The sequence below is a fragment of the Etheostoma cragini genome, chromosome 10 (genome assembly GCF_013103735.1).
Source record: "Etheostoma cragini isolate CJK2018 chromosome 10, CSU_Ecrag_1.0, whole genome shotgun sequence".
Lineage (NCBI taxonomy): Eukaryota > Metazoa > Chordata > Actinopteri > Perciformes > Percidae > Etheostoma > Etheostoma cragini.
In genome coordinates this window covers 14,765,494-14,782,186 of record NC_048416.1, presented here as the reverse complement: position 1 = coordinate 14,782,186, position 16,693 = coordinate 14,765,494, and the positions used below count along the sequence as shown (strand labels likewise).

At 38.8% G+C, this 16,693-nt stretch overlaps 2 protein-coding genes across 10 annotated transcripts in view; one reads left to right on the top strand and one right to left on the bottom strand.

Moving 5' to 3' along the window:
• LOC117952313 overlaps positions 1-4,736 on the top strand; it is an 18,910-nt gene extending 14,174 nt beyond the window's left edge. For 2 of the 8 annotated variants that reach the window (XM_034884500.1, XM_034884499.1), the window contains exons 3-6: positions 102-299; positions 423-530; positions 609-612; positions 1,814-4,736. In XM_034884500.1, coding sequence (XP_034740391.1) covers positions 102-299; positions 423-530; positions 609-612; positions 1,814-2,003 — 500 coding nt within the window. In that variant the 3' untranslated portion in view covers positions 2,004-4,736. Of the gene's footprint in view, positions 1-101; positions 300-419; positions 531-608; positions 613-1,812 lie in introns of all 8 variants that reach the window. The other 6 variants (XM_034884502.1, XM_034884501.1, XM_034884503.1 and 3 more) reach the window with 6 other exon arrangements.
• Positions 4,737-6,697: 1,961 nt separating this feature from the next.
• cdx1a (caudal type homeobox 1a) lies at positions 6,698-11,738 on the bottom strand. Of its 2 annotated transcripts, none has more exons than XM_034884335.1 (3): positions 11,086-11,738; positions 9,745-9,890; positions 6,698-7,225 (listed from the first exon to the last, which is right to left on the bottom strand). In XM_034884335.1, the coding sequence occupies exons 1-3, from the start codon at positions 11,462-11,464 to the stop codon at positions 7,055-7,057; spliced, it is 696 nt and encodes a 231-aa protein (XP_034740226.1). In that variant the 5' UTR covers positions 11,465-11,738; the 3' UTR covers positions 6,698-7,054. The 2 variants fall into 2 exon arrangements, with proteins under 2 accessions (XP_034740226.1, XP_034740227.1); XM_034884336.1 differs by having other exon boundaries at positions 11,119-11,736.
• Positions 11,739-16,693: the final 4,955 nt, after the last annotated feature.

Below are 16,693 nucleotides of genomic sequence, written 5' to 3'. Positions count from 1 at the left end.
AATATCTACATGTGGTGAGTGAGAACATGATTTGACAGTTTGAAGTTTGCGACTCTGATTATTTACTGTAGATCAGTCATTGATCTGTTTCTTTCCCACAGACTTCATTAACTGCACCTTAACCAACGGGACTCACATTTCACAGTGGGTATTTCAAGCCAAAAATATCCCGTGTATTCAGCCAACAACATCTCCTCCCATGAGAACCTCCACGGGTAAGACGACTGGCATCACAGTGTCAATTAACCCCCGCACTAATAACACATCCTACAATCACAGCGATGCCCAATGGTACATTAGTAAGTAAAATTAACAGTCATTTGTTCTTTTTCTTTTTTTCCTCCATAAAACACCTGTAGTGTTCTGTAGTGTTAGTAACTCAAAGATCTGTATGTCTCTTGTCTCTGTTATTATTGAAACAGATTACTTGCTGATAATGGCCGGTGTACTGGTTGCGTTGGTTATTCTGTTAGTGGTCGGGGTGGCTGTCGTCTGTGCTCAGAAGAAAAAGAGAAGCAACAAACCAAAAGGTACAAAAAAACCAAACTTAATTTTTCCATCCCTGCATTCACAGTTTGTTCCTCCATTTGCACTAGATAAACTAGCAGAAGATTTGCTTCAGCAGAAATACCCGAAGCAGAGGGAAATGGCTAGCTTTGCTCTGTTCACTGGTCTAAAGCTCAACATCCTGGAAATTAGAGAACTTCAGAGGCAGACTTTTTTTCAAACTAAGTTGGTAACTAGAATCTGCTTCCCTCCGTTTCCAGTCTTTAATATAAACTTGAGTAATATCGATCTTTTAGTCTTACTCTCTGGAAGAATGCATTTCTAAAAGTGTCAAACTATTCTTTTAACAATCCAATGTACAAACCCTCAGCGGTGGAGGAAATATTCAGATCTTTTACTTAAGTAGAAGTACTACAGTCCAGGGCATAACTTTGGGTTCAACATTGGGGGTTGAGACCTCCACTTTTGAGCAAAATTTAAATTGTGTACATGTAAAACACTTAATTTCCTGCATCCATGGTCGGTCTTGCATTAAAAATATCTCAATTATGTAAGTATAATAAGGAAAATTCTTAAAGTATTAAAAGTAAGTGTGTTTGTGAGGGATGGAGCAGTAAGGCACAAGGAGTCACATGTAGGTTTTGTTTACCGAAAAATAGCACAATTAAATTGTTTAAACTGTGTATATGCAAACAATGAGAAATGCCCATCACAACTACCCAGAGTTTATAACAACACCTTCAGCTTTGTACAATTGTTCAATTAAAAGTCAAATTGTAAAATTTACAAAACTTAAATTCATGTGTTACAATAATTATAAGAAGCAGCAAATCTTCATATTTGTGAAGTTAAAGCCATGAAATATTTGTACAATTAACAAATAGTTAATTACTTCATTTTATTTCACTCAACTAATTGATTATAGCTGTAGTGTAAAACCTTTTGATATTAATAAACGTCTGTTACATTCAAGCCATTGCCAAACGAGTTGATCCAAAGTTATATTAAGACTATCAGCTCCAGACAACTCTCTCTGTATTCCTCAGTATGGTTATTTGGCATGGCGATGACGCTCCGACAGTGTGGTTGTCATTACTTTATCATTGGGGGCAACGTTGCAACTACGCACAATAGCTTTAATTTAATGAGTAATTGTTTCAGCTGAACTTGTACAAACTGTTGGGCAGTTAAATGCGAGTAGCTCAAATGTATACTTATGTTTCAGTACTTGGGTGAATGTAGTTAGTTGTATATATACCAAACAAACACTGAGTGTAATGTGTGCCATTTCTTCCATTCACTCTGCAGAAGAAGACAATGAACTGACCTACGCTGATGTCAGGTTCGCGCAACGGCCGGGGAGGCAGATGCCGCAAAGACCAGAGACGGAGGGGGAGGTGGAGTACGGCCAGGTCAAGTTTTCAGAGCGACCTCAGCAGACTGTTGAACCAGCAGGAGATGAATGTGTGTACGCCAAGGTCCGTAAAGACAGGTGATTCACGCCGTTTAGTGTCATTCACAAAGACTGCACCGCTGAAGACTGAGAGAGGAGTTGCCTAACACTCTTCACCTTCATTTGATGTGATGTTCAAAAGGAAAAAAATATAGATACAGTATTATTATTCACCACTTTTACCTCTGGGATGAACAAGCTTCAAAGTATCATTTTCATCACCATCATCATCATCATTATTTGAATTCCAGTTTGGCTACACATATTTTTACACCCTCTCTTTGTATTAACATTATGTTCTACTTCTCAGTTTTTACTCATTTTTAATTTATGAGCATATTTACGTTTATATCATTATTAAAACAATGTACATTTGCCAAAGGCTAACATTTTAAGAATAATGTTAATGTTACAATGTATTTGGTTTTATTACTCCACAGCCAAAATGGACACTCTAAAGCACTCTGACACGCTGTCATCTGTCCGTTCATGTTCTGTGTTTTAATTTCACATCAAAGGGATAAAGTAGGTCTTTCCTTAGAGATTTCTTATAGGTTGTATGCGGGTTAATCTCACATCAACCATGCTCTTGTCCTTCGGCTCTGTCGCCATACAGTAAGATAAGTTTGCCGAGAAATGTCTTGTGTCTCAGGAAGTTTGCAGTAAAAGTAACCACCTATTCGTTTCCATGATGTAACACTTCTGCTTTGTCTTTGGCATGTGCTTTTACTCTTTCAGAAATGGTTTATCAGTTGGAAGGGGTGATTTTAAGACCTTACATCAACCCTGTATCAGTTAATGGTGAAATATCCCCGTAATGTAATGATAAATAAGAGTGGCTTGTGGACTTTTAGTCATACTTTAAGACAAACGTTAGTGGGCTGGGGGACATAGGTAATAAGCAGTCTTAATAAATTATTGCACAGGATTGCCTGCAACAGTAGGCTACATGCAAGTTGCTTAGTGTTTCTTAATACAGTGATTTAGCAGTAAAAGGAGGAACACCTTCTTAAGGAGGGTGCTGTTCTCTTTTTCTCCTTTACTGAAACAAGTGGGGACAAATGTGGTGTGAGAATATTAACTACGTGTCAGATTCTTACATGCACTGTTTATCTTTTAGCACCATCAGGTTTTTTCTATGGTTTGACACGTTTCCTCTTCTTATCATTTGCAGTTTCCAAGGTATCACTACTGAAATATAGATACCTGTAGTTAAACCTTAAACATTGCGAATTTTAATTAACTGTAACAATTCAGGGTTTGAGTCATTTTTGGGCTCTGACCTTCAGGTCTGGAGAAGAAACTTTCATACATTATGGATTTTTATGCTACCTTTTTGTGGGTTAATAGAATGTCAGTTGAACGCAGTGCACTTCCTGCTGTTTCAAGATCTAATGTTAAGCAGTTAGTCAACCAACTATCAAAAAGGTTTGTAATTAAAAAGCAAACATGGCAATTTGTCTGGAATTAAACTGAACTACATGCAACTGAGGACCTTACAGAAAATAATGCACAAGAAAATGTAAGTTCTTAGGTATGGGCTCTGAGTGCCCATCATATTCCTGTAAGATGCTCTATTAACTAATCTAAATATATCTGAAATTCTGGTTTTGCTGTCTCTTCTCAAAGACCTAATCTTTTCTAAGTTAACCATTGTGCAGTGTACAAGCTCCAGCCCATAGGAGGAAGTGCTAGACCTAACAATAAATGGCCGAGCAGTTAGAATAAGCTCTCATGGATTGAGTTAATGTTTGTTCTCATAATGGAAATTTCGGAGTAATAACTTTTCATATTATTAAAGCTGCTATTGCATCTGCTACAGTCTTTTGGTATGGACTGGGTCAGGAAGTGTACGGCCCAACCTTTGATCCTCTTGTCTCAGCTCAGTATCACCCTCTGAAACACTTCAGGATCTACCATAATGTAATGATTCTTTTTATTTTTTGGGGGGGCATTTTAGGCCTTTATTGATGGGACAGCTAAAGACACAAAGCGGAGTGACAGTGGGTATGACATGCGCCCAGCCTAATGTAAAGCGGTTTGTTTGTTTGAGCTCTGTTTTTTTTATGATTTGTGACTTCTGTTTCCTAAAAAATCATCTATTGTCATTATGTGTAAGTTTTGCTTTTATAGGTAAAGTGCTACCGTGTGAGTTGTTTGTTTGCTGTGTATTTAATCAAAGACAGAGGTTACATGAGTGGTTTGGTTTGTGTCGTGAGGTTAAAGATCATTTAGCTGAATCACAGCTATAAATAGGTGTTTATGGTTCATGATAGTTGTAAAAAAAACAGTTGAACGCTCTTGTTGAAAACAGTTGTACTTCTGACTGACAAAGTCTACTGAGCAAATGATTAACAACACAGGTGAAGTGTAATAAAACTGCTCCAACAATCCAGTATCCTTTTTGCCATTTGATCAGTAAGCCAATACTACTTTGTTCAATTTAATAATTGTATGAGAATTACATTGTTTAGTATTGTTGCAGCTAATATCTGTGCAACATAGGTAATCATGTTGAACAATAGCTCTTGACAGGTTTGGTTGAACCACAATTAAAAGTTTATTTTTCCCCCCATAAAAAGCAGGTGATATTTTCTTTGTCATATGATGTTACACTGCCATGCCAAATGTCTTTATTTATAAAAACCAAGACTGGTGCCAATTCTTCAATTCTGTGCACATCAGTTTTTGAATGATGATATAATTGTGGGTTACTTATAATTTAATATGCAAAGAATGTGTCAGCAACAATTTGTAAATAAAGCAAATTTAAAGTCAAGTTTGATTACTCAGTATGTATACAGTACAGCTGTTTATTGTGGATTAGAATGTAGAAATGCAGTGTTGGCAGATGTAAAGGATTCTCTAATGTGGCCTTTACTGTTGTATGATTCAATAACAAATTACGGTACAAACAACGGTCATTAAATTCAAGTGTTACAGTCGTCATTTTAAAGGTATTAAATAATGTTGTGGGCTGGTAAAGCTTTAGACCATTGGTACACTTCCTCATTGGTGGCATGAACTTATCAAGAAGCTTCTCACTGTGGTAATGTTTCATAAACTTGTGAACAAGGAACAGGAAATCTTTCACCCATGCAGAAGTTGGTGTGACGGTAGTTTATTTTGAAAAGAAATGTACGCCAGCCTCTGCTGACTATTGTCTGCGGTACTTAAGTTACATTTGTCAATTTCCCTTCTCTTCTTTAAATTGACAAACAAACAGTAAGGCTCTGATAGTGGTAAGACTTCTTACATGCACAGTGTAGTACATCTTTTTTTTGGGGGGCATTTTAGGCCTTCATATTTATAGGAAAGCTGAAGACATGAAAGGGAAGATAGAGAGGGAATGACATGCAGCAAAGGGCCGCAGGTCAGAGTCAAACCCCCGGCCACTGCATGGAGGAGTAAACCCTTACATATGGGCGTGCTCTCTAACAGGTGAGATACCCAGACAACTGGTGTAGTGCATATTTTAAGGTTTCATACATACAGTACAGTCAGTCCCAAATGACAAAATAAGCAATGTCTTTTTTCACTTAAAACACTTAAAAGCTGAAAGCCTGTCTGTATTTAGCGGCACAGGGATGCTGGTAGCTCATGAGTCATGTGGCAGCTGTTTCAGGATGTGGCTAAACGTTGCTGTCTGAATATGTTTTTCCACAGTCATTTTTAAACATGCTTGCTTTCAGTTCCTTGCTGTTCTGACAATGTTGCGTGTGATAAAGATTTTTATTTTAGTTTTTATGTAAATATGAAAATCTTTTAAATAGAAAATGCCAAATGACATTCATGATTTCATATCAAATAAGTACTGCTTTTCTTTTTTTGTACATTCACCATTTCCATTACACCATACACATCTGTCTTTATCCCTAACCAAAACCCATTAGTTTGTACTTATATCATCATGCATCAATATTTCAACAACAGAAAAAAATTAAAAGGTTGTTGAACTTCAGCACCATCTTGTTTAAGTTTTTTTCTTCTTCTTTTCGTAGTAGTAACAAACAACACCCTTCTTTATCTAATTCCTGTAAATTCAAGTGCTAATAAAGAAATGTATTGACATCATTTTACTTCAACTTTCACTATTTTGGTACAATCTTTATTTTTTATGTTCAATTGTGATCTTGAGAAGCACTTCCTCATGTCATTAAAATAAACTGGGTTAGGGTTCAACCAATTTTCTTAATAATAAAACAGATATTCGACTAAAGATAAACAAACCTATTGTCATTTATATTAAAGGTCCCATGGCATGGTGCTTTTTGGATGCTTTTATATATGCTTTTTTATAATACTGTATCTGAAGTCTCTTTCCCAAATTACAGCCACTAGAGCCAGTCCCACAATGAGCTTTCCTTAGTTTCTGCCATTTCTGAGTTTGTAGCTATTGAGGAAGAGAGAGGGGGGGCAAGATGGAAGGTGGGGGTGTGACCTTGACCAAATGCCACTTTGCTCGTTTGAAAGCCATGATGTCTCTCTCTCTCATGGGCGGGCCAACTTCTCTGGGCGGGCAAAGCAGAGAAAGGGAAGGTAACATTGCTCCTTATGACATCATAAGGAGCAAGATCCCAGATAGGCCCATCTGGGCTTTCATTTTCTCGAAGACAGAGCAGGATACCCAGGGCTCGCATTACACTTTTCGCTATTTCTAGCCACTGGGGGATCATAGGCCGGCTCCATATTAATGTTAAAAAAACCTCATAAAGTCATTGTCATGCCATGGGACCTTTAACCAAGATTCAGACACATTTTAACATTGTGTTTATATAAAAAAGAACTATTGAAATGCGTTTTTCATTGTTAGTTTATCAACTATTCTTAAAGAAGGCATGCAAATGTTAATCGTGACTCTTTGTCCTTTTAATCAGTATATTGGTGCTGAAAATAATAAGTCCTGTGATTGGCAAATTCCCACTAGAGAAGATCATTGCAACACACATGTAGTGCTTGTCATTGAATGGCAGGAGGTGCAGAATTAACATCAAGGTGATGTGAATTATCATTCACTCTGTGGCAAAGTTGTAAAAAATAAAATGGCTCTATGTACATATTTCATGCAGTATCAGTCTTCCATATAAAATCCACCTAGTATTCCTCTGATATCGTATCAGACAAAATGTTGCTGCTGTAGGTGTCAGCGGGTCCACCCAGTGCAGGCGGTGTGGGTGTAGTTGTGGAGGCCTGCTGAGAAGGCTGCTGCTTCTTCCGGGTTATCTTTCTCTCTTTTGCACGTCTGTTCTGAAACCAGATCTTCACCTGATATAGCAACATCAAAAACATATTTATAATTTAGTAGGGGCTCTAATTGAATGTTACTAAAATGTGATCAGAAATAGCAAATGTTGGTGCATTCTCTGTTGTCAGATCTGGCAAAAGTACTAACTTCTACGTAAAGTAGTAGCACTTACTTAAGTAGAAGTACAGATACTTGTGTTAAAAATACTCTGGTAAAAGTAGAAGTACTGATTTAACTTCTTTACTCAAGTAAAAGTAACAAAGCACAGGCTTGTGAATTTACTTAAAGTATAAAATTCAAATAGCCTTGCAAATGCAAACAATTTTTTATGCAAAGCTACCTGGGCCATGCACATGATAGAGAGCATGCTGAGGGACTTCAGTGGACATTAGAAAAAGGCTCTTTATATGCCATTGGCTACATTTTAAATGCATGTCTGCCAAAAGGCCTAAAACATTACATACATGAATACTGAGACAGAGACTGGGACTCCAGGTTAACATGATTCTGACTGAGCAGCAAGATATAAATTCAGTTGTGATTCTGTGAGAATTCACAGATCCAATTTCTCTTTTTTAATCTCCCCTTAACATTTAAAGTAATCAACATGTATGTGTTTGTGTGCTCAAATATGGCTTCTGGAAAGAAAATAAAGGATTAAATATGAAATTCTAAAAAGACATTAATGAAGAGGTTCCCCATAATTTAGAGTCATGCAGCACATTGGCCAGAAGTCATTCTTGATGCCTACTATCTTAAACATCTCTCTCAAATAAGGCCGGATGATCTGGAATGTCTTGCTGCTTGTCTGCTGAATCTCTTGGATCTCTGTTCTCTTTATTTTCAATCATGTTGCCATCCATACTATGTGCTAACGTTTGCGCCATCAAGCCGCAATGATTTGCCGTGAATGAATGCCGCCAAATCTCTCAAGTCATCTTATTGATGCGCCAAGTAAATGTAAATGGGCTGTATTTATATAGCGCTTTTCCAGCCTTAACGACTGCTCAAAGCGCTTTTACATCTACAGGAAACATTCACCATTCACACACATTCATCCACTGTGGCCGGGGCTGCCGTACAAGGTGCCACCTGCTCATCAGATAAACACTCACACACATTCACACTCCGATGCGCAGCACCGGGGGCAACTCGGGGTTCAGTGTCTTGCCCAAGGACACTTCGACAATGACTGCAGGGCCAGGGATCAACCTGTCAACCTTCCGATTGGCAGGCAACCGCTCTACCACTGAGCCACAGCCGCCAACAGTGCAACGTACAGTATAGTCCCATCCAATTAGATTGAATATGGTATTGATGATGGTAACAAGAATAACGGTAACTCCAGTGAAATTATTTGAAACTTAATAGTAGGGACTAGATTAGGATTGCATTTAAAGCCGATTCTGGTTTTCAACTTCGCCCAGGTGTGTGTTAAAACACGGACGGAGACAACTTCTCTCTTTTGATAGAACATGCAACCTAGCTAACAGGTGACAGCTAACACAAACAACAGAATCACTTTCTCAACTGATAATTCCCCAGACAGCTAGTCTCTTTTTCTTTTCTCTCACTTTCTTCTCTGTGTGGCGCTCGCGCCCGCTTGTGGTGTGAGGCTCGTGTGCGTATTATTCTCCGACATGACCTCCTATTGTACAAAACTAAAGTAACCATTTTTTTTAATGTAAGGAGTAGAAAGTACTGATATTCATGTTAAAATATAAGGAGTAAAAGTAAAAAGTTGCCACAAAAACAAATAGTAAAGTAAAGATATCAGAAAAATCTACTTAAGTAGCCTACAGTAACAAAGTATTTGTAGGTCTACTTTGTTACTTCCCATCTCTGTCCGTTGTCATGCTTTCCATGTACTTATCTCTTGGCCTTTGTCTGTTATCAATTATGTTATCTTCAGTGGACGATGACTTGCAATGATTTTTCTTTTTTTGTGTGTGTGTAAGTAGTCTCCCACCCTGCCAAGCCTACTTCTGCTTAAGTTTAATTTACTTTAGTTTCCTTTTCCCCAGAATGACTTCGTTGCACTCAACTGTGGGTGTGACAAGCAGAATGAGTAGGCAAAAAAACAACAACAATAACAATAATATGATTGTGAGAGAGGAGAGAGAGAGAGTGAAGGTTTCACCACTAACACTACTTAATGCAAGATGTTTTGATTGGCCACATAACATTATGGTTTATAAAGGTTTCTGCTGTTTATTCTAAAGCTTGTATCTCCAAATGGGATTGTTGAAGAACTTTCTGCTAATGTGTACTGTGTTAGTATTAACTACTTTGTATATCTATGACAATAAGAACAATCTAGCACCGAGCAACTACATGGACTAGATGAACTGTACTATTAGCTGTGTTTTTCGGAGTTGCATTTTTTCCTTCTAATATCACTAAAATATTAACAATGTAAATCACATGAAGAAAACACAACCTAATCCTTTACTCCTCACCACTGCCATCCCCTCAAAAAAAAAAAAAAAAACAGGGTTGCAGTGCCCCCCCTCCAACTACAGTACATTCTCAGTCTCACCTGTCTCTCCGAAAGGCTCAGTGCCATTGACAGCTCAGTCTTCCTCCGTATGGTGATGTAGCGGTTGTACTGAAACTCCTTCTCCAGCTCCAGGCGTTGATGATCAGTGTACACCACCCTGTACTTGTCCTTAGTGCGAGTCTTTGCTATATAGTATCACACAAAATAACCCTGATTTAGTAAAACAATAAACACAAGTTTGCATGCCTGGCTGCCCTTGTGAATTTAAGTTAATAGGTGTGATAAACGTGATTATAATATCATTGAGTCACGTGCACTGTAGGCCAGGGCCAAACAGAATTAGATGACTAATTTGAAGACGTCTGGTGCCACATTCAAGTTCAGGCGCCACTTAAAGCCTCATCAACTCTATTAATCATGCTGACTACAACTAATGTAAAGACTTCTCACAGCATTGCATCAGTGGTTCCTCTTATCACTGTGAGTGATGTTTACATAGGTGTTTACACAGGCAGCTATTCATTGACACAAACACACACACACACACACACACACACACACACACACACAAACACACACCTAGGAGTATTAGTAAAGAGTTAGTCAGAGTTATTGATCTGAAATATTGACCATGTGACAGCATTGTTTGAGACACTCTCTCTCACACACACACACACACACACACATACACACACACATTAATACACACATGCACACACAGGGGAAACGTGAGGGTTTGCCTTAAGAGGAGATTTGGCTTGACTCCTACAGACTTCCTGTAGTGTTCATGTTATCTAGCCAGTTTGTCACCCTTTTGCACCCACCAAGTGGACAGAAAGGGTGGGGAATTACATTTTTGCAGACTTCACGGTTGCCACTGTTAGCTTTGCATTGACATTTCAAACCATGCTGGTGAAAGGGAGAGGCGAATAGCTTGATGAATGTCTGTGTGCAGTCAGTCTGACTATACTCTGTGTACATGTTGAAATGGTTCCTGTCTATGAATATGCGTTTTGGCATATCTGTCATCTGTAGGCCCACACCCACTCAACTCTTGGAGCTTGTCATAATCTTGTGACTGCACCAAGGACTACCAAATAGCAATTGAGCATCCTTAATCATGTAGGGTAAGCGTAATCAGATGACACTTTTCCTGTTAGATTCATTTATTAGCATTTCAAATATCTTTTTTGTAATCAGCCCCAAGATAGACTGGAAATATAGGCTCATGTTTTTAAACAAATTCAGATACAAGCTGTGTTTTTTTTTTTTTTAATGAATTAGAATTATTTATAATTAGGGCTGTAGCTTACCATTGGTTATTTATCGGTTAATACACTGTTAACAGCAACCACATCACACAACCTATAATAGGCTTACATGGTGCCATGGTAACCAGTAGGAAAGTCCCACCTGAAACGGACGATCTGGCGGATTCATTTGATCTCCTCCTGGAGCTGAAGGGGTCCTGTCCGGAGATGAAGTTGTACGGGGTGAACGATCCCCCTCCAGCGGCGGTGGGCGTGCTGCTCAGCTCCGGGGGGGAGACGCTGACCTGCCCGGCGCTGGGGCTTGACCCCGGGAAGCTGTACGGATATTCCTCCCGGGGAGCATACACGGAGTTCCAGGCACTTGTCGACGGGTCACCGACTCCCGTGACGTGATGGTAACTTGTGAAGTCATACGGAGGCGGGAAGTACTGACTGTTCAGTGACAGTGTCTGAGCCGGGTGTCTGGCCGACTGTAAGTTGGGGTACATACCGGTGTCCTCGTCCGACAGGTAGGGTGACTCTCAGGTATACCTCGGTGACTCAAACCACCTGGCGCATGTTAGGTCTCCTTGTTAATTCCCTGCAGACTGTATCGCTATGTTTCTCTTCAGTCTAAGGTTCGGCTACCTGTGCAGTAAGACTACACACACCTTTATAGATTTACTGCCGAGGAGTTCAAAAGTATCATCATGACGTCACGTTTCACCTGAGACCCACCTGCCTGCTCGTCTTGGCGACGTTAGGGCATTGACCCTGATTTACCCAATCCTCTCTGGTGGATGATTTTGATAAGGCCATGGTGTAAGGCGTGCGTGTAGTTTAGGCCTACATGTGCGCACGCCCATGCACGCACGTGTGCACGTAGATGTGATTGGGCTCATGTGACATCCAGCACGGAGATTGTAAATCAAGATATGAGTTGGCTCAGTGTTGGCAATATTCTATAAAGAGTAATACCACAATGTAAAACAAATTCATAATCGTACTAGGGACTACTGAAGTATTAATAGCAAAATGAAAATTTTGCACATTCATTATTTCATTTAACTTGTCAATTGTAGCCTACTAAACATGTACTTAATGTTACACAGCCGTGTTTGTAAAGTAGGTTATTTACACTACAATGATGTCAGAACCAGCCTTCACAAACCAAAAATGTTAAAACATTTATGTAGTCTAATACATAAATCAATGAACAGAAATATAAAAGAGAACATGCCTTCCTTGCCCTCAATGGTAGCTAGGCAACGGCCCTGCCTCACTGATGTTGTATTAAAAGGACCGACGACATGTTGCTTTTTGGATGATTTTAGGCCTTAGTGGTCCCCTAATACTGACTCTGAAGGAAATGTGGAGGGTGGGGGTGTGGCCTTGACCAACTGCAACATTGTTGGTTTGAAAGTTTTTATTTTTTAATTCGGATATTATCTGTTTTATTTTTTTGTTATGGGCCCCCTTCGAAAAGCTTTTGGTAGCTTATTTGGGGTTCCCCATTTCACGCGACTTTTTTTATGCTCATTGCACTTCCTGAAATTGTGTTTAAAGATAAAATAATGACATGTGAAATAAACAGGTAAAAAAAGCCATGATGTCTCTCCCATGCACAGCCAAATTCTCTGGGCAGGATACCCCTGTCACCATTTCTAGCCAATGGATCACCATTTGCAGACTAGGGGAATGCATATTAATGTTAAAAAATAAACTCATAAAGTGAAATTTTCATATCATGGGACCTTTATTTTCTCTGCTTCTCTTCATAGACGTCAGACTCATCTACCAACCCAATAGAACTGGTTCAGGTCTGCCTTGCACCAGCTCTTAATTATGCTGTTATAGTTTTAGACTGCCGGGGTTCTTTCTTCCTTTGACACACTGAGCTCCTCTCTCCTTTATCTTTCCACTTGTTTGCATCCATGTCCCAGAAATGCCTGTTAATAACCTAGCTCTGGAAAGTTATTCCCCGGAGTCCTTATGTTCTTTTTTTCCCAGCATGTTTTCTTGGATTAGGGTGGCACCAAAGTCACGGTTGCAGATGTCGCTGTGGTCCTGCTAACATCATGCTATACCCTGTTACATCCTGCTACGCTCTACGGTGCTCAGCTATGCCATGAACTACTACAACTACTGTTTCTAGTCACTCTTCCATTATCTTTTATTGTGACTGTTATTGCTACTTTTCATTACACCCCCAACCAACACCGTCAAACAACGCCTACCAAGAGTCTGGGTCTGTCTGAGGTTTCTTCGTACTAAATGCTTGCTGTTGGAGAATTACTAGAATTGTTGGGTCCTTGTAAATTATAATGAATGGTCTAGACCTACTCTATCTGTAAAGTGTCTTGAGATAACTCTTGTTATGAACAGATACTATAAATAAAATTGAATGATATTGAATTGAAAATTGCTTTTATTACGTTTATAACAGAAGTATAAAGGGAAGAAGTATGACAGGGTAATAATCAACTAAAGTCCAAGTCCCTTAAAAGTGCACTTACAGTGCTTAAGTAAAGGTTGAATGTTGTTCACCAAGAATGGGTGTCATGGATGAATTTGTACCCGTTTAAACAAGTGTCTAAATAATTGTTTATTTTAAACCAATGACAACATAGCCAACTTCCTCTTTTCATTTGCCAATCAAACAGGTTCATTTTAGATGTTGTTTTTTTTAGTTATTATTTTCAGTAATATAATAGTTAAAATGCCGGAAGACAAATTTTATATTATTTTATGACGATATGATTTATTCTTCAGGTGTTACAGGGAGGTAAAAAACTTGGGTTAACACATTGGTGAAGAAAAGACACCAGTGATCACATAATTGCGTTATTTATGATTTCCCTTTGAAAACAAACCTATCCTCAGAACTTTCTGTAATGTAAAGTTTGAGGGGGAAAAAGTGTGGAAATTTAGAAATTCGCCATCCCAAACAAGTTTGAAGGAAAGTTTTACAGGTTTATTGACCACTACGTTCCTGCTTAATACAACCACACGAGGGCAGCAAAAACTGAATTTGACCAGGCAATTAACTACTTCTGGAAAATCTTCAGATATTCAAGCCTGCTGTTTCCAAACAGATGATCAGTATAGGCATATTTTCCACACTCACTTGATGTAAAGTAGGCTATACTATTTCACATGTTGGGCTTGTCTGTGGGTCCTTTAACATCTGAGTTTACCAACCATTACAAAAGATTCTTGTTAGTATCTTGGTCAGAACAGTTATTATCAGCTATAACAGCTATCAGCTGTTAGCATAAAGCAGGCTCCTGTTAATGGAGAGAAAAGTGCTAAAGGCCTAAACATTAAGGAAAGTGCAACATCAAACATATTGCAAAAAGCTTTAAATGAATAGAATAGCAAAACAACCTGGCTAAAAATATGGACATGCGGTTTTAGCACTTAAACAATACATTAGAGGATGTTGATGTACTAGCTGGACTGTTTGGCTCTATAAATGAACCGTAAACTGTCACTAAAAATGTTATCTGAAGTTTAGTTTGAAAAGCCCTGGCCTGCTGCTGTGTGCCAACACTTGAAAACATGAGCTCTTTTCAGGCTGTAAAATCTTTAATTTTTATCTAAATAGAGGTTACTGTAGATAATGATACATGTACTATATATACAATCAGATTAAACAATGTTCCCACTGGTCTCCTGCAGTCATCCACGTGCAAGTTCATCGAGGGGGAAATAATGAGAGGTTTGTAGCCTCTTTTCACCAATTCTAAAAGCTCACATGTGCTGTAGGTGCCCAGACACACCCAGAGCTTTCATCTACCATACTCAGGCTTCCTTTAAGGGCTGTTCTAGTTTGTTAAAAGTCTGAAAACAGTATTTATCAAGTGCTAAACAGCTACAGCATGTCTGATTCTGCTTCACTATGACAGTTATTTAAGTGTTGTACTAGAAGCATCATCTTTATATCATGATGAACTAAACAACTGATTAGTGTGACTAAACAAAAAGGGGTCATAACAAGTTGATAGTTTACCCAGTATAACAACTAACCACCCCAGTTTCAGTTGTTTTATTTGATCACAGAGTGTGAGGCGGTCTGTATACCATGTGTGTGTTTGTGTTTATGTGTGTGTGTGTGTGTGTGTGTGTGTTTGAGGGTGTTAAGAATTACCTTATCAACGGTAAGACAGACTACAATCTTTAGTTTCAGTAATGACTATGGGGGCGTACTGCAGGACTGCATCAGGTCAACGCTCTTGATGCGCGGAGATTATTTTTGTATATTTTTATTAAATCTTGAAAAACCATATAAAAAAGTGATTAAAGTTGAATTAGATTCTGTTTAGGCTGAATGCAACCCAACCACACTATCCAAACAACCTCTTAAAATAGATTATAGAGCAAGAAAAAGTAGCACATGTACATTTAATTTGTGCTTCTGTGACTGTCCCCCATTTAATTTTTCTCTCTTTGAAAAGTATGTAATTTTCTGCATTGTATCAGCTCACAGGAAATGAAAGTCAGAGAGAGGAATGACATGCACCAAAGGTCCCAGGCTGGACTCAAACTAGGAATGTTGTGATTACATGAGCAGTGTCTAACACACAAAGGTCAAAATCTAAGAAAACAGTAAATCTCCATCATATCTTCTTAAAGTCTCAAACGATGTCGTCAGATTTCTTCAAACAGTCAAAACCCCAAGTTAGTTAGACAAAGTCAAGTAGCAAACCATCACACTGGAAATTAAAAGAATTAAATATTTGCTTGTAAAAAGACAATTAATCAATTGTTAGAATATGTTCCAATTCATTTTCTGTGGATTGGTTAGTCGTTAGGGTTTTTCGTTGACTAATTCAACTAACTATTTAAGCTCTAAATTGAGTTGTTGCTTGAATTACGTTGTTTATTAAGTATTACGTATTTTTTTAGAGGTGCTATCTTATAATGCCGATGATTGTTGTTGTTGTGAATTAGAAATGTCTCAACGTTTTCTGAGTTTTAGGTTTGGTCCTGAAAACATATGAATCCAGTATTTTATCGTTTAGTCAGCCTCTGACTAAACGATAAAATACTGGATTCATATGTTCCATATCGGCAGAATTTCTTATGGATCTGATTTCAGATCAGTAATTTTATGGCTTCATCCATCTTCAGCCATCAGAGATATGGTGGCTTTAGCTCCAGGCCCAGGCCCAGGCCTCAGCGTTTCCTGCTTCTAGCTCCCTCCCCCCCTCGCAGGGGTCTCCAGGGGCCGCTGCCTATCAGACACAGAGAGATAACTTTTAACTTCATCATAAATCTAAGTGAACACAAACAAAGTACCAGCATACATGGTGGTTGTGTTTCACATTCTGCCTGTCTGCCCCTCCCTCCACCACATTCCCACTTTCTCAATCCCATTCAGTGCCATTCTCTTGCTGTCCACCAGATGCCCTCTGACTCGTTCTCCTGCACCAGTTACAGTATCTCTCTCCCTCCGGCCTTGCATTAACCCCTTTTCCTTCCAGTCCCAGTCACCTGACCTTACCTGCTCACATGTTCCCACTTTCCTCATAAACCTTGCAGATATTTAACCATCTCCTTTCCACTCATTCTTTGCCAGATTGACATTGTTGCTCTGCACCTTTGCTTTCAAGCCTCTGTTGCCTTTTACCCTGGAACCTTGTACATGCACATTACTGGAATCTGTATCTGGCTGCACTTTTCCCTGGCCCATTCCTGCACTCCTGTAAACTTCTTTTTAAACATGCCAGTAAGCT